The sequence below is a fragment of the Anas platyrhynchos genome, chromosome 3 (assembly GCF_047663525.1).
Source record: "Anas platyrhynchos isolate ZD024472 breed Pekin duck chromosome 3, IASCAAS_PekinDuck_T2T, whole genome shotgun sequence".
NCBI classification, from domain to species: domain Eukaryota; kingdom Metazoa; phylum Chordata; class Aves; order Anseriformes; family Anatidae; genus Anas; species Anas platyrhynchos.
The window spans coordinates 19,491,977-19,510,244 of record NC_092589.1 but is presented as its reverse complement, the minus strand read 5'-3'; the positions used below and the strand labels follow the sequence as shown (position 1 = coordinate 19,510,244).

The 18,268-nt window shown below is 42.5% G+C and overlaps 1 protein-coding gene across 6 annotated transcripts in view; it reads left to right on the top strand.

Moving 5' to 3' along the window:
• The first annotated feature begins 17,744 nt into the window (after window positions 1-17,744).
• CAPN13 (calpain 13) overlaps window positions 17,745-18,268 on the top strand; it is a 47,252-nt gene continuing 46,728 nt past the window's right edge. For 5 of the 6 annotated variants that reach the window (XR_005264132.2, XM_038175930.2, XM_038175928.2 and 2 more), the window contains exon 1: window positions 17,818-18,006. Coding sequence is in view for 4 of the 6 variants with exons in the window: in XM_038175930.2 (XP_038031858.2) it covers window positions 17,968-18,006 (39 nt within the window). In the remaining 2 variants the exon portion in view is untranslated. The other variant, XM_021274074.4, reaches the window with a different exon arrangement.

Here is an 18,268-nt window from a genome sequence, read left to right as displayed (position 1 = left end):
GGCGCTGAGGAAGGTTGTGCACAAGCTGAGCTGAAAGAGAGTTTTCTGGAGGGTTAGCACTGGTGGGAAGCACTGGCAGCTGGTCTGACAGACACAAGAGGTGCCAGAGGGCAAATGGAGTGAGTTTACAAGATGCTCAGTGAGTTGTGGAGCTGTGAGGCTTCTGCTGCAGCAGGCCAGGTGAGACTGGGGAGTAACCAAGGACATTACAAATCAGCTGAGCGTGACACCACGTACTCCCAGGAGTGAGTAAGGCCTGGATAGATGTTCGGTCAGCACTCTGCACTTCGAGGTCTTTTCATGTTTAAGGCTAACTGGTCCAGTGACTTAAAATTGCTGCCCCAGAATGATGTAGGGGTTAAAATAAATTTGCTTATTGCATTACAACATATTTTTGCTTCTGTTAGTGAAACTGTTGTTAGAGGGGCAGTGGATTGTTCAGTACCTTGGAGGTCAAACTTTGATCAGGATACAGCACTACGTTGACTTGTATATCACTTGTCATGTCTGCACCTTTGCATTGCCAAACATGTTTGCAATGGATGTTTACCTTGAAAGATCACAGCCACTGCAACTTGAAATTGATTTTTTTTTTTTTCCTGCACAGAGGTGCTTGAAGCAGAAAACCAATTTGGTTTGTATAATGTTTGTTAGATGTAAGAAGATATCCTTTAGAGTATGTAGGATCACCTTTGAAGCCATTTTCACCCTGCCATGAATAATAAGTTGCACAATAACAGGAATTTCTTACAGCCAATCTAATCTCTACCCAACCATGAGTTGGCTCTGAAACAAGATAAGCCTATCTGCTTTGATTCAGGACAGGTGTCTCATATTTCCCTGTGACATTACAGAGACTCACAATGCCTGGCAGTGTAACTCAGAGCATACTACCAAGGCAAGTGAGATAGATCTGAATGCTTTGAGGGGTTTACCTAGTGAGTAAGATGCCAGGCTGCTCCTGTTGCATTCAGGAAGAATCAGCAAATTGGTCTGTGAGATTCCACCTGGGCTGCCAGTTGGTAAATGGTGTCTCTGGAGGGTCACATGTGCACCTTGCTTTTCTTTCTGGATAGACACAGTATCTTATATATCTTCTTCCCTCCTCTTGCCATCAGTTAATAATTTTGTCCTTAGAGCCAATACTTCCAGTATGGATACTTCCATCCTTACGGGCTTCAAATACAATGGTATTCCATCCTCCTTGACTGGTGGCTGCCTGTTTAGGTATTCTGGTAGTCAGCCTACAGAGAGAACAGCAAAACAGAATGTGTGCTTTAAAGGAAAAAGCAACACGGAAGAAAAAAAACAACACAGTATCTGCCCCCCTGTTGCCCAGCCCTCTTAGTCTTTTGAAATGGGCTTTCCTGGTGTCTGTTAACATCTAATTTTTAGGAATTTGAGAGGTATGGGGGCCTTGGTGCTGGAGATACAGGTGCATTTGCAGTGCAACTCCTGTCTGGTATCATCCCCTTTCTTCTCTCAGCACAAGGCTGCTAGCCTCAGCTGAGGCAAGACTGCATATGTTTAGTGGGTCCTGCATTGCCTTTCGTCCTTGGCAGGAGTGTCAAGGCTAGGCCAAAAAGGTTGATTCATGAGCACAGAGCAGTTATCCCCAAACAGGAGCAGATGGACTCCTAGCGGTAGATGCCATCTCAGGTTCTCCCTGAGACAACTGGAAAAAAGGCCCTGACTGACCCAGCCTGGGGCAGGCACTGGTCGTTCTGCAAGGGGCAGGGTGATGGTCACTGCCATGCTTTTTACCTGCAGTGGCAGAGAGCAAACCTTCTACTGGTTTGCCTGCATGTGGCTGTGAAAATGGATGGTCCCATATCCATGTTTCATGAGAATTAAGGGTTCTTCCCAAAAGATGCCTGAAAGTGTAAACATCCAGAAGGGAAAGGAAAATATCTGTGGTGCTTCAACTGGATTTCTTAAGAAGTAACTGGATAGGGGAAAGAAAAGGAACATGACCTTAACCTGACTTCAGCTTTTTGTCACAAATAACAATAGCAGCAGCTGTGAGGGGGTGGATGGATGAGTGTAAAGGAACTACTAGCTATCCAGTCTGTGACTTAAATGGCCAGCCCAGAATTACTTTAATGTTTCCATTTCTTAATCTCATGTCCTGTGTGTCCAAATGCAGCCCTGTTCTATCCATGGCTGTGCTGGGGCCTGGGGAGATGTCCAGGGTGCCTATAAGACCCTTAGGGTCTTCCCAGGCTTATTGTAAAATCTTATGAAGGATTGCTGGAGGCATGCTGTGCATGCCTTGTATGTGTTATAGCTTCTGGGTATAACACACATTCCTGAGGAAACTGATGACAACATCAGCAGAGCCGGTGGGAGCTCGTTTCCCCTCGGTGAGGCCCTCATGGAAGGAGAGGCCAGGTCTGCTCAGGCAGCTGCGAATCCTTCCTCAGAGGCTGCTCTTTCTAGGGCACTTGGCTGTCTGGTGCATCCCACAGCCTATTTGTTGGTATATTATCAACTAATTTAAAATGACTCAAGCCCTTATCAAGCACATGAGAGCAACGTATTAGTGGGCATGATGACAAGGAAGAATTTATGAGCAGCTTCATAAAGCCAAATCCTCAGGAGCTGCTGAGACCTTAATTAGATTTGAAGATAATATGATCTTCCCTCCGTTCCCACTCCACCCTGCTACCCCCCTTCTTGCTTTCTAATAGCAAATCAAGGAAAAAAAATACAGCACTCAGCTCATTCTCATGAAGTCAGCGTGGCTGCAGGCACTTTGCTCAGCAACACAAAGGGATTACAACTTGATACTGCGTGGCCTGGGAGAAGCATATGCACGGAAGTCTTTTGCTGTAGACTCGTGTGTGCCTTGAAGAGGCCTCACAGGCTTTAAGAGCAATCAATAATGAAATCAATTAATAATAAGATCTGCAATGTGAGCAGAAAACTAGTCAGTATTTTGTTAACAGGTAGGAAGTGAGCAAACCAGCAGGGGACATGCTGATTGTGTCTGATTCATGTTGTCTCTATAACTCCAACTGAAGTTTTAACAGCACAAGAAGATGAATCACCCACTCTAACAAACAAACAAACAGATCAGCATGGGGTTTATTAGAATCAGGCTGTCATTTAACAATGTCAGGAGTGTATTTATCATTAAGCAGTAGATTCCAGAATCTAAATGGAAAACCATTACCCCTCCTTGGACACCAAGCAAAGTACAACCATAAAGCCACTTGGTCAATATATTGCATGCTTGCATGAACACATAGGGTTTGCTATTAGTATAAATTTGTTTACTCCAAGGGTTGTGCAGCATTGGAATAGGCTGTCCAGGGAAGCAGTTGAGTCACCATCCCTGGAGGTCTTCAAGAAATGTGTAGATTTAGAACTTAGCAGCATGGTTTAGTGGTGGATTGTCAGTACTAGGTTAAAGGTTGGACTAAATGATCTTAGAGGTCTTTCTTGACCCAAATGATTCTATGATTCTGGGTACAGAACAGAGAAATTGGTTAAAAGAGATTGCCTATGGGCCAGGGTACAAAAAACATACAACAAAACTCTGCACTAGAAAACCAAACTGCCTTCTAAAACGCACTTCGTATTTTTAGCCTAGAGATTGCTGAGTCCTTCCCTTTTCCTTGAGACTGCTCTCCTTGTCTGTAGGAAGACCAATCAGTAAAACATATGGTAATACACAGCAAACAACTTGGTTTCATTTATCACTATGTTATGGTACCCAGTAGGGAAGCATAAACAATAGAGATCCAGAAGACTAGCACTTAATATAGCAGTGTTTCAAGGTGGGTTTGTGGGAAAGGCTTGAGGGCTGGCCATGTCTTCAGCCCAGTTTTCCAGGTCCAAAGTATTTCTATTCAGTGAACATACAACCGTCTCGACTTGTAGCACAGCCAAAGAATGCTACGCATTTGTTTTGCAGTTCTGCTACTGCTGCACATTCAAAATGGCAATTATAGCAATAATTTTTTGGTCTAAATATGGGGAAAAGTTGCTGGGCACAGCAGTCTGATTGATGTGACTGTCTGCGTTCATGGGCTGTCACAATTGGCTTTAATCATCACCAAAAAATCTTTTTGCAATTTATAAGGCTTTCTCAGCATATTTTTAGCATGTTCTCCTAATTGCCCTGATGAAAGAAAGCTTGAAATATGACAAGGCAGATTTTCAAAATTTAGAAGCCAACCTACAGAGTGAGCTGAGAGCTGAGGCAGCCATGGAATAAACGTGACAGACTATGTTCACCTCTTCCTGCTACCCTCTTACTCCCCCGCCTTTTATTTTTTTACCCAGCTATCTAGGGAGATCTGATTTCTGAAGTTTCAGAAATATACAGATTTTTTAACTATTCATAATGTCACTTACAATTCATTTCCTTCGTCTCTGAAGTTGGGGATTTGTCAATACACTAGACTGGCAGTGTGAAATGTGGGTTATGCAGAATTAACACAGGTCTTAAAACTTGTTCTTCATCAAAGGTTGCGTTATAAAAAGTAAAATGAGACAATTGACTTTTCTGGTCCTGTTTCTTGTCATGTATTTGGAAGGGGGAAGCACCAAACATCCATTTGAATATACTGGAAACTGGAGTCAGTCCGTGCAACAGGACTGTGGGGCATAAGGTCTGTAGTTGGTCTGGGGCACAGACCTGAAGTTTCTTGATATAGCAAGACTATTTTGGTTCTCCTCATTTGTATTGCTCAATTTGTGCAATTAAATTTAATGTCCTTTTCTCTTTCCTTGCCTTCCCATCAGGCCATTCCATTACTTCACGTGGTCTGTTACTGTTCCCTAAATTCTCCATAGCCACTATTCACAATCATGTCATAAGAGCAGATTTGGTGTCATCTCAACTGGAATGGTAAATACTTCTTGCACTCTGATAGCTTGGATTTTAGCCATGCATAATCTTTACATTAATTATGTCATTACTGTTTAATTGCTGCAATTAGCAGCATTGCTTTCTCTGAGCCATCACTGTCATCATATGGCATCATAGGAGACTCTCACTTCTGCAACCAGGCTCTCAACTGGAGGGGCAATTTATGTTGCTTCTCTTGTAGGAGATGTCTACACAGAAAATAAAATACATGATCCCGAAATGACAGGTCCCCCCATTGTCTGCTCCAACATAACTATAAGCATGAAGATTATCTTCAGAGGAGATCAAAGAACCGTGTTCAATTAACTAGCAGATAGAGAGAACCTGAGCTGTTACTTCTTCCCTGGGAGGGCACTTAAAACCCTGCAAGGCAAGTGTAAAACGGCAGCTCTCTGAAATGTTTGTTCTTTATGTCCTCTTTGTGCAACTCAGGATAGCTATGCAAAGAGCAGGGAAGCTAGAATTGGGCCTCCAAACCTGAAATTTAAGAAGCTTCATAAATGAATTCAGATGTCACCATGTGTACTCAGGAGTTGTCAGTAAATCCCACCTGGAACTGATATCCAGGTCATTAAGGTCAGGAAATGAAGACCAGGCTAGGAGCATGTGTCAGGAGGCAGACCAATGCTTACCTAATTAACAGTGGGATTCAAAAAGCCTACCGACATAATAGCTTGGCTGGTCATATAATGCAGAAAATGTATCAGCTCACAGCCATTTGGATGGTGCTTATGGAAGACTAGAGTGCTTGCTGCTGTCTGGTGAAGATGGTGGACTAGAGATGGGGCTGTTACCTGATAAGCTGCTAACAGCATTTTTTGAGTGTTGTACAGTGCTACCCTCATCAAACACCCTGCCGAATCTGCAGTGGGGAGGCTCTCCGTGGAAATCCAGTAACAGGTGGTGGCCTCAGCTTTGTAAGACCTTAGGAGAACCCTATGATGATGAACTGAATGGAAGCATCTCATACGCAGGTACAAGTTTCTTTGCATTCATCTTGTAGCAAGCCTGAACAAAGCTCAAATGTTATGGCTGTTGGCTGTATCTTTGCTGCTTCTGACTTTCTGAGCTACAGTTTTCAGTGTTACCTCTTGTCAGTCTTCTGCACTAAATTAAAATCCATTTTGGGTAATGTCAGAAGGATGCCAGTACAACAGGTTATTGGCTCATGATACTAGATAAATATCAAAGTCCACTTTTTCATTCTGCTGAACAAAGGGCTTGTTACTCAGAAGTTATTGCTCTTCCAGGAATCTGGCTACCCCTCAGAGACTTCATGAATTAAAATTACAATCTGATGCCCAGAGACAAGCTTAGATCTTTAAGAGAGAGTCATCCTTTGTATTGTGGTGGTTGGGCTCAGGAGGCTTCTGACTGCCTGAATCCAGTCTCTCCTACTCAGCATTAAGCTATCTGTTAGCAGCACCATTAGACATCATTACTGCATGACATCCATCAAGCAACAGACCATGGTATTTATTTAGCAGCAGGAGATCATTATCCAGTAACAGTACTCTTTGTGCCTTTAGACATTCTGCCTTAAATAAGGGTTAGCCATCCTGGCAAATGCCAAAAACTTGCTTTACCCTGAGTATGAACACTGAGTTTGAGTAAAACAGGCAGAAATGCAACTTTCTAAACAGCTTTTAATTCTCAGTGATTTTGTTTTTCTTTCTTGTATGTGTAATCAGAAGGTTATGTGTGTTTCTGGAGACTTTTTTTTTTTTTTTTTTGCCATGGCAATTGCTCTGCTGGGAGTTCTTATTATTGTTATATTCATTTGAGTTTGCTTACATAGGCAAAAATCACTCAAGCAAAATCACTGCTGATCACTGCAAGCAGGAATGATGTTAAAGTGACAGCTATATGGGCTCAGTTGCATGGATATAAACAGTCTCCATTGGTTGGAAAAACTACCTTGGGATGGCCTTAATATTTTCATGCTTGCTTTTAAGTGCTTAGGAAGGCAGCAATTACAGAACGTGGCTTAGGGTCACTTTAAGTCACCTAATGATGAACATTTATGCCACATATTACCAGCTTTTTAAAAGTCATGGTTCTGTGCCAGTGGTTACCCGCTGTAGAGATAATTGTAAAACAAACTCCATATTCCAGCTGACACCCTTTCTAATTACATCTCACCTTCATTAGGCTATTACAATGATAAATGTTACAAATTGTACTGAACTCTACTGAAAACACTGTGTGACGTGTGTTGACTGCAGTGTGAGTTACTTGCCCAGCAACCCAGCAGAACTCAGCAAAGCCATGGACAAAACAACGGCAACAACAAAAGCCAGCAAAATAGAGCTTGATGGATTAGAGTGCATCTATCAGTGAAGTCTGTACCTGGCATCAATCTGCTCCGCTGACTGGGGCTGATCCACCAGCAGTGAATGGCAGGTTCTTTTTGTTTTAGTTAGATTGGTGCAGGAGGAAAAGGGAGTTGGTATGCTAGATGCTTGGGAGTCAGAGCTGTCAGGTGTGCTTTAACAAGGAGTAGGGTGTTTAGAGCCGGCTCTGGTGGGTGCACTGTGGTCCACACATGCTCATGTGTTTTGGCTCACACGTTTTTGCACATGCGGTCTCTCTTGGTGCAGTTTTCCAGGTATCTGTGTATATGGACATCTTTTTCTATGCATATGTAGGACTAAAGCATACACAGTCACCTCTGCTCTAGCTTGTGTGTGTCCTCAGCTGCATTAGATAGGACATGGGTAGGTACACAAAAAAATACCTTCTGTCATGAGAAAGCAATGTGACGATGCTGTTAGGAGCTCCCCTCTGGATGGAGAGGGGAAGCCGTGAGGAGAGTCCCCAGGTGCTGATGCGCCCGTGGTGGGGCTGCCCTGGGGAAAGAGCTGGTGTGTTGTGGGATGCAGTATTTTGGCTGATAAAAGACCTCCCTGTTGATTGATATGGGAGAGCAGCAGGCTGGGAGTGTGGGAGCCAGGGAAGGGAGGGAACCGTGTGTTGCACCTTTTGAGAAGCATCCTCTGTGTGCAAATCTGCCTGATACTGATCTTGTAATAAATTTAATTTTTAAACCCTCACAATGCTATATTATTGCTATATGTGCAGTTCATCTGAGAGATCAGCCAGATAGTGCAGGAGCAGATGTTTCTTACCCTGATGGATGCAGTAAACACAGAAGATGGAGTGATAGAGATTTTTTGTGTGTATGTTAAATATGATAGCTTCTACAAACTCTTTCCTGTTTTCTGTTGGGCAACTGCTATTAGTGCTAAGAGTGTGTCCTGAACTGGGCTCAGGCTTACACAGCTGATCAGGGCTGTGTCTTGGGAGACAACCAGCGAGGGTTTTCTAAAAGTACAAATCCTTCATTTCCTAGAGAAGGACAGACAAAGTAATCTCTTCCTATTGTTTCTTATCTTCTTGCAGACAGATTGCAGGTTTCTCAACTGTATTTGCTGTCTGAAATTATTTGCTGAATACAACCACTAGTCATTTCTGATTTATGATTTTTGCAGCCCATGAGCCGCTCCAAGGAAGGTATTTCAGATTCAGAATTCTAGCTGTGCTGATGTGTTGATTAGCTGGTCTGAATGCATTAAGCTACTTGACGTGTTTCTATTTTCTGAGTAAAATGAGTATGACCTTTGAAAGTTTTGTACTACTAAAAATAATAAATCATTAAAACCCTTAGTATTTGGGCTATACCTTAAGAATATAATCCAGTGTTAGGAAGAAACAGCTGTGGGCTATGTATTGTCAAATGATAATGATGGACTTGCCTTCAGCTTCTTTTGACATGGGAAGCTTTTTAATTCGTGCATTGCCTTGTTTTATATGAATATCTTGCAGAAGCTCCCAATGCAAAGTCGTTGGCATCTGTTACATTTGTCCACTTTTCCCAGAAGAGCAATCAGGTGGAGTGAGATAATTTGTTCTGTTATCGATGCTGTCTCCAATAAGCACTATTCTTACTGAAGTTTTCTGCATCTGGTGGGCAGACCAACAGCCTGACACAGCACTCGATGGGACACAATCTGTCAATGTGGGAAGTTCCTATTGTTTTTCATCAAAGTGGTGGAAACTCATGCATTTTTTGAGGAAAGAAAAAAGTTTGTGGTATGGGCACAATGCTGAATCTATTTTCTGTGCCTAAAGGTTTGCTCAGAATGCTATTTCTGATTATGTTCTTGCCAGTAAAATTGTTTAGAAGCGTATTTGTACAGAAATAACAAGAAAGTAGCATGAACCTGGAAAAGTCTTTGAAAAAGAGGAAAGATAATTTGTCAAAAAAAAAAACAACAAAACAACAATGGGGACTACAAACCACTTCAACTGCATGCCAGCCTAGTGATCTGATTTTCAAACCAGGATATCCCTAACCCTTGCTGAACTATCCTATTACAAGGAAGATGTTGAGTTGCTTAATGGTGTGCAGGGAAGAGCAATGCAGCTGGAGAAGGGACTAGGAAACAAGGCTTATAAGGAGCAGCTGAAGGAATTGGGGCTGCTTAATCTGCAGAAGAGGAGGTTGAAGGGAGACCTCATTGCTCTCTACAACTACCTGAAAGAAGGTTGTAGTGATGTGGCTTTTGGTCTCTTTCTCAGCTGACAAGTGATAGAACATGAGGACATGGTCTCAAGTTATGCTGGGGAGGTTTAAATTAGATATTAGAAAGAATATCTTCATGGAGAGGATGGTGAAGCATTGGGATGCTTGCTCAGGGAAGTGGAGTCCTGATGCCTGGAGGTACAGAAGAGGTGCATGGACATGGTTTACTGATGAGATCAGGTAAGTCAGGTCATTGGTTGGACTTAATGGTTGGAATTTTCCAACCAAAATGATTCTGTGATTCCATGACTTTGCACAGATACAAGTGTGAGGGCAGGGATTAGAGAGGTGTTGGGGGGCAGAGAGAAGTGGTGAAAGTGTTAGTGTCAGGCTGGCACAAAGACAACTTATGTTGGTCTTATTGATATAATTGGAGAAGAAAGCAAATGGAGAAACTTCCAGGTGTTTATGCCTTTCTTCAGCTCTGAAACTGAAATTGTCCTACCTGAAAAGCTCCTTTTTCCTTGTAAGTAACAATGTTACTTCACTAACATTTTAGATGACCACTTGCAGATGCCTTTACTCTGTCAGCCTGGATCAAGATGCCTTTTTTTTTTTTTGAGGAGAAAAAAAAAGAGGTTTGTGGTATGGGCACAACTGTGCTGTGCTACTCTTCATTATCACCAAACTCATGCCATTGGTGTCTCCTCTTGTTTTTAATAACCGGGATGAAGCTTTGGTGTCTGTGGTTTGCTCGTGGTGTGGCTGCCTTGCCCCCAGATATGTGCTCCAAGATTCATTAGCATTGCGATTGTCCCATCACATCAGTGGCCTTTGGGTTAGATCCTGAGGAGAGGGGGCAGTTCTGCATGGTTTTATTTGGAAATCCAGGCATTGCACTGCTCTCTGGTTAGAGAAACAAAACTTTCTGATGTTTGAGGCAGGCTCTTGAGATATTGACTGGAATTCCATTTCCAGGTAAATGGTTTCCAGTTTCACTTTAGGTTCTCTCTCTGTGAACATTTCCTCTGGTAAAATTCTCTTTCTGTAGTTTTGAGGGGCACAGACACAAGGGCTGTGTGACAGCTCAACCTGTGACAATTTGTGGGGAATGGCCCTGGCCATCCCAGTCACCAAACTCATCATTGCCTGCTCTGAGTAGTGACAAGTTGTTGCTCTCTGCTTGTCACTTATTGCTCACTGGTGAATGAGATTAGTCTTAACTCACCTCTGAACCACCAGTGGTAAAGGGCAAAGGGTGCATACTTGAGGGAAGTTAAAAAAATAAAAATAAAGTGAATGTGTATCTGCATTGTAGCTCTGGGGTGTGTTTTGCAGGTCTGATAACACAGCAAGTGTACACAAAGTCATAGAAATCTGCATAAAACATTATTTTATGATAATCACTTGGCTTTTCTACTCATAACTACACTCATTAATGAAATGCCCGGAGATTTATTAACTGATTTATTAATTGAACTGGCCGTTCAAAGATTTACTGTTCCGCAGTTTCCTTGTGTTTTGTACATACTTGATTGTTAAAACACAGTAAATGTTCTTAATCATTCATCAATCCGACGTAGAGTAATTGTTTGTTATTACTGTATGGATTACCTAGATTTGGATTATTACTGTTCTGGAGTACCTAGAAGCTCTAGTCAGGAATCAGTGTTATTGCATGAGTCACTGCACACACATAATAAATAGAAACCTGCAGCCCCAAATAAACAGGAAGATAGACTGCCTATACTATATCAGTTTAAGTTCATATCTCCCAGCAGTGCAGTCTCTTCTTTCTGTGTGAAAGTATGGTTATTCAGCATGAAACCCACCTTTGTGACCTCCTTGTATGATACTGCAATGCTTTCTGTAGCCCACTGATAACAGGAACATTCATAGTGCTCTGGCAGGAGTATACACAAGGAGCAGAGAAGGTAATTCTTTGTCCCAGGCATCCAGTCCATCACACCCTGCAATATTTTATCTTCAGTACCATTCTCTGTCACTCACTAGGACATATATTGGGTTAAACGCATCGTAGCTTGTTTCTGTAGCTAATGACTGGGAACAGGTTACCCAGAGAAGCTGTGGATGCCCCATCCCTGGAGGTGCTCAAGGCCAGGTTCGATGAGGCTTTGAGCAACCTGGTCTGGTGGGAGGTGTCCCTGCCCGTGGCAGGGGAGTTGGAACTACATGATGTTTACAGTTCTTTCCAACCCAAACCATTCTGTGGTCTAGGATTCTATTAATTGAGGCACTATTGTATTGTTTTCCAGGGAATTATGGCTATTCTCCGACTTTTTGGGTGCTTCCAGCATAGCAGTGTACCAGTTCTGCTCACCTCAGTCGAGAACAACCACTTCCAAGTGTGCCGCTATGCTTGCTGAGCCTTGTCCACACCCCCTACTCCCCCCAAAAAGTGGGAAACTTTCAGTAATTGCCTTGTATTTTCCATATATTACTCGATGAAATCATTTTCACAGAAGTGATACTCTAAAAAACAAACAAACAAAAAAAAACCAAAACACACGCTTGAGGCTTTGCCAATCTCTCCATGTTCTTGTTCTGTATTTTGACCCTGTTTCTATGGTTTATGACTGTTACCCACAGCCTCCTGTGCTTGGCCACAGAAGTTTTATAGGCTTTAGCCCTCCCCATCCTCCTCCATGAAGAAGCAGGTGTTTGGAACTATAGTGCAGTTAGGCTGGGAAAGTTAAATGTAATCTGTGATGCATTTCCTTGATCCATTCTATAATATAGATAACCATTGAAAAGTATTAGTTGAAATGTCAATTAGAGGTATCAGAAATGTTCACTAGGGACCATATGCTATTCTCTCTACTGATATCCTGCTCTCCCTACATGCGTTGAGCACTATTAAAGGGCTTATCTATCTGTTCAAGGTATTTAATTAACACCTCAGATACAATACCAATCCTGATTGTTCTGTGGTGGTGGAGCAGAGCCAAGAGAGCAGCTGTGCAGCTCTGAGAAGAGGCTGTCAACCTGAAAAAAAGAGCTCAGGGCTGGAGCTGCTCTGAAGCTGATCATACACGTAGCTTGAGCCTTCCTCCAGGCAGGGGAGGTTAAAGTAACGAGCTGACATGGGAACTGCAACACGCACCCAAGGCAGCATAGTTGTGTGGGGACAGGTTGGAAAATAAGTGCAAACACACAAATGCTTCCTTTTCAAGGCCCTCAGCAACAAAACACACACAACAAAAAAAAAAAAACTATTTGTTTTGCTGGAAGAGCCAACTCGTCTGGAGCTTTTCTTCAAGGCTATTTTCTCCTTCTTACAAATTTCAAATAAGGAGTCAAATTCTCCTGCATTTTGATCTGATGCAACACCACTGAGCAGGAGGGTGTTGCACAGTATAGCCTCAAGGATATGCAGAGCTTCCTCCTTTATAGCTGGTACCTTGTTTTCTACTTACTCTTGGTCAGATCAGTAAACAGAGATACCTGGCTTCAGTGTTATGAGAAACTATGACTGTATTCTGGCTGTAATGTTTGCTTTTTTTTTTTTTTAGACTGCCCAACCCTCTGACGCTGGCAAGTGCTGATTGTTTTTTCTTTTATTTAAAAAAGGCCATAAAATGGCTCTCTTTGTGGCCAAAAGCATTCTTAGATGCCAAGAATGCTTTTTTTTTTCTTTTCTTTTTTTTTTTTTTTTTTCAGACATTACCAGCAGGTTTCTGTGTCTTGGCATGTTCTTCATATTCTTTCAAAACAGTCTATTTTTAAGCTGCTAGGTATGTTGCAGGTACGTGTTTGAGGGGCAGTTATGGCTTCAGACAAGGTCAGTTGCGTAAGATCAAGAAAAAATGAACCCATGGTCATTAAAACCAGCTGATTGCCATTTATTTCAATAACTCTTACGTTTCCAATGATGAGTGTTGGTCTGAGAAATTAATTCCATTTCTCCTTTTCTCTCCTTTAACAGAAGAAATACATTTGAGCAATGTCTAACACCATCAGCACACAACATGCTTGCTGCTGCACAAGGGCTTCTTCAAAATAAGGCATGCTGTATGTCTGACTTCCAGTCACCACATGGTCTTAATTCCACTGTGACAGTAGCGGAGCTTGCCCCCGTTAGCTTCAGATCCCTCTCCTCCCCTAGCTCTGATTTGGATGGTATGTTCAATACAGATACAGCTCTCTGTTTCACCTCAAATTGCTGCCTTTCCTATCTCCAGGTGTAAGATTTCTTACGGGAGCAAGGAGGAAAGGTGAATAGCAAGGTGCCTGTCTGGAATACTGACTGCACATCCTTGTTAGCATGCTACAAATGGCAGGATATCAAGGAAGAAAGAGTTGTGCTGTGAGATACATACGTGTAGTTAGCAAAGACTTTAAGTAAAGATGGTGAACTGCGTATGTTTCTAGTAAACTGTCTGTGGAAGATCTGCAGACCAAGGATTCTTCATTAGAGGATGGCAGAAATATTTCTGAAAAACAAAGAAATGTGAAACTGTTGCTGTCTGTCCACACCCAAGTAAAAATAGAAAAGCATGGATTGTGTTATCTCAGACCAACAGGGCTGTAAAAAGGGCGGTATGCAGAACTGCCCAACAAGGGCAAAGAACTTCATTTTTGTGTTCCTCTACAGAGGTCTGGCTCTAACAGCATTCCTGCTGTTTCACAGAAACTAATGATTGTTAGTACCAATTTTTGAAGAGGTACACAAGGGACACAACAGTGAGGAGAGCAAAAGTGCACTTATTTTACTGAGCAGTTTGTATCAAAGTGTGGTAAAGCACAACAGCAGATCTATGACCAGGTGAATGGGTATCTGTATCGCTTGTAAGGATGTCACAACAGCTCTGTTTGAGACATGTTTAGGTATCACTGACAAGAAGGGCCAAGAGAGTTTTATGGGGAGTTTCAGTGCTAGCTGCTGTGGGGCCAAATCAGGCTTTCAGTTCTGTGGAGGTTCAGTACGTTCAGAAGGCTTTCTTATTCTGCTCCTCGTTCAAATGGAAAAACAATGTCTGCAATTTCTCATGAAAGCACATTCTGAAAAATACTGTCAGGCTGAATGTAGTGAGCTATTGCAATAACATTTAGAAACTTTCTTACGCTGCCATATGTTAAATCTTTTGGATAATACAGACAGGTTCCTGAAGTAATGATTTTTTTCCCATAAGCAAAAGATGAGACCATTCCAGAATCAAAATGGAGCCTGGTGGCATTATTGAAAATGTATTGTCTCTTCATCGTGGTGAAAATTCATTGCTAGTGGCTTTCATGTTTGACAGATTGACATTTTCTGAAGGAAAAACATTCCACTGGGAGATTTCTAACCAATTCTAGAGCTAATACGAGCGTTGATAGCAGTCTGCTTGTTCTTTATTTTCATTTTTATTCTTTAAGGATCCCTACTGTACTTCTGAAGTCAATGAATTTTTGTCCTAAAAATATGGCTTCATGGGGAAGTATTATCCACACCAAATCCCCCCTCCCTCAAATGGCAGTGCTATTTAGCTGTGCGGAGTCGTTATGTGCTGTTAAGCAGCTACCACATTTCACTTTCAACAGCAGTTGTACTTCATTTAGGAGCAAAATGATGCATATCTGAATATGAGGAAAATACTGAACTCCTGGTTAATTTGTGTTAAGGGGAAGCTTGTGAATGAGGGCTGGGTAAAAGCAGGTAGAGAAGTAGGTCTTTGCTATCTGCCTGATAAGTTTTATGGTCATAAGTTTGTGTTTTCGAATGGCATATCCTGCCAGAAATTGGAGTGCATAAACACAGAGCAAACTAGATTGCATACTTTTTTTTTTTCCCTGCATCATAGCTAACAGGAGCAAATAATTGGTAGTGTTCTTCCATTAGTCCCATAATACAAAAGCGGTGGGACACCCAATCAAAGTGACTGCAACAAATGTGAAGGTGATTGAAAGAAGATTCCTTTTTTTTTTGTTGTTTTAACATAAAAGGTGGTTGTGTTTTCTACCTTGGAAAAATTTACAGCCTGATTTTATTTACCATAGTGTAAATTAGCACTATCTCTGTTAAAAATGAACGTGATCTTCATAAGGGTAACAGTAGTGGAAATCAGAAGACATACATCTGAAACGTTGCAGAAGACAACAGTCAATACTTCAGCACATAAGCCCTGTGGGTGGTGTGAGGAGAGTTGCTTTTCTTCATGCCGAAGCTTCCAGGATTAGCTGGGCAAAGTTATGCTGTTCTTTCCCCCCTGGGAAAGATGACAAAACCCAGACTGCTTGAGGGTGGCTGCTGGCTATGCAGAACAGCAGCCTGCCCTCAGCACAGCTGGGTGACGGGGTGGAAGTTAAACATATTCGGTGTGAAATCTCTTTGAAAAGAAGGTCACATTTTATATAGTTTATTCTAGGTCGGAAAGGGATAACAACTCATTAAATCCCCATGTACATGAAACTGCGTGGTGAAACCTGAGAATTGCAAGCTGTGCTAGCTTCACAGAAAGCACGTGTTGAATAGCACCTCTTGGTACTTGCCCTTTGGTGCAAGTGCACCTTAAACCGGAGGGGCAAGTGCAGAGCAGCCACCCCTCCTAAGCATAAAGGACCTTCTTCATTTGTGTGTTTAGCAGCCTTGGGGAAGTAACTGGCTGTGTAGAAGCAGTTTTCTGTTTCCAGTGATCCCTCAACAACTTTTGCTTCTGAGTAGGTTGAGCTGCACAGCCACCCTCCGCTGGGTTGCTATCCCTGCTCTGTAAAAACAAACCTGAAGTCAGGGCAGTGTTGCACCTGCCAAAATATCACAGGGTAACACAAACAAAAACCAGCCCTGCTCTCCCAAAGCCTTGTGCTTTGTTAAATCCCCATAGTTTCCTGCAGGCTTCCACACACACGTAGGAGAGCATATAATCCAAAGGCTCATAGTTATACATAAAATCCCTGTGCCTTCTGTGTTTCCTTCTCTGGAACCACTGTGAAAATGGACACATCACATGGCCGTATGCAGCGAAGCTGACAAGCCCCAAATAGTGCCATGCTGCAGCAACTTAAATCCCCTGCCAGGCTGCTGATGGTGCTTTCTAATCAACTCTGCAATGAGTATTTCTTAAATCATGTTAATCCACCATTTAAGCAGAGGCATCAGTTCCAGACAATAAATCACCATACCTGGAGGGGAACATACCTGTCATTTCCCCAGAGAGGAGGCAATTAACAGCACGCTTGCTGGGAGATGAGCTAGCGACACTAGCATTCGGGAAAATCTTTGCTTCCTGCTTCTGGTGCAATCAGCTTTTATTTATGTAACCATTGTGGCAAGCAGCTCTCAAAGGGAAACTGCACCAGTTTTACTCTCTGGAGGGGGTTTTACTCTAATTTACCTAGCAAATTTACACAGAGCGGTGGGCAGCTGCTGGACTTGCTGTGCGTTCAGGGTCCCTCTGATATTGAGCAGCCCTAGACTGGACATATTACTGCAGGTGTGGTCACAAAAGCGCTATGCAGAGGGGAAAGATCCCCTTCCTTGACCCATGGGCTATGCTCCAGCTCTAGCAGCCTAGGATGCTCTTGGCCTTCTTTGTTGCAAGGGCCCATTGCTGATTTATGTTCAACTTGCTGTCCACCAGGGCGCCAACGTCCTTTTCTTCAAAAATATGTTTATGGGGTGTAGGAATAGGCATGGGATTGCTGTAGCCGATATGTCCCAGAGAATATGCTGCACACTGTTCTGCTGGATTTTGGGCCTCTTTAGGCTATCTCAGTTTGGCTTCCCCAAAATGAAATATACCCCCCCCCTTCCCATATAATTGCTAATTATTCTTTAATTTGGCAAAACGGAGGACAGTCCCCTAGATGTTCTAATTATATACTTAGATTCCTTAGATGCCCTTACCTCCTCAGGCAGTCATGGAGGAAATAAATCAAGCTACCTAAGTGAGTAAACGAACATGATATTTGAAGAAGAGCCCAGTGTAAATGCTAATGGGTATTGGCTTAGAAGCATATGCTTCTTTTACTACTGCAGAAAGAATGGCACACAGCTCTGACAGCATGTCTCTGTGAGTCCTGCCAGCCTGTGCCCGATAACGTTTCTGCATTTCCTGGTGTATGGGGGACAGCAGGTAGTGTGAAAGTGTGGGAGGTGCAAACAAATCCTGTTTTCCCTTAAGAATGCATCTGAAACCACAAGAAGCCATGGGGAGACTTAACTGTCTAGCGAGGTATAGAATTCATCTTGCATGGTTAATGGAAGTGTGTGTGTATACAGATACTGTGGTGTAAGACTGTTACACCCAAGTCCTATTGTCTGGTTTTGACCTTGAACTCCAATTCAACCTGATTATGTTTGCTAAAGGCAGGGTGAAGCTTGCCCTATAAAGGATCACACAGATAATACCAGCCTATCTGTAGCTCTCTTGGGTTTGGCTGGAGAGTTCTACCGGAGGCATTGCAGGTAAAACATCACTTTGCTGTTTTACTTATTACACTATAAAGCGGACAAAATACGAGGAATAATGCTGGAAAAGCACCACAGAAACACTCAGAGGGATTTGTCTTGGGGAGACAGAATAAACCAGTCCCCTTAACGTTACATGTAGGGAAAGAAAAGATGAATATGCTGTCCTACAATGAGCCTAACATTAAAATGGTAAGTTGGAAGAAGTTGGATCTGGTGAGAGTGGAGATCCTAAGAGGAGGGGGACTCTATAATTTCTGTATGCTGCTGTTACATGAGGAAGAAACAAGTTGACGGGGAGTGTCCTATGCTATGTATGCAAAAAAATGACTTAATAGCCAGAAAGGAGTACTTCATAGACTAGTTGGAGCAAAAAGTCATATCAGATGCCACTGGGAAACCAATCTGTAGAAGGTTTGCCTGTCTTTGGTCTTGATTTTTGTGGAGTGCTCAA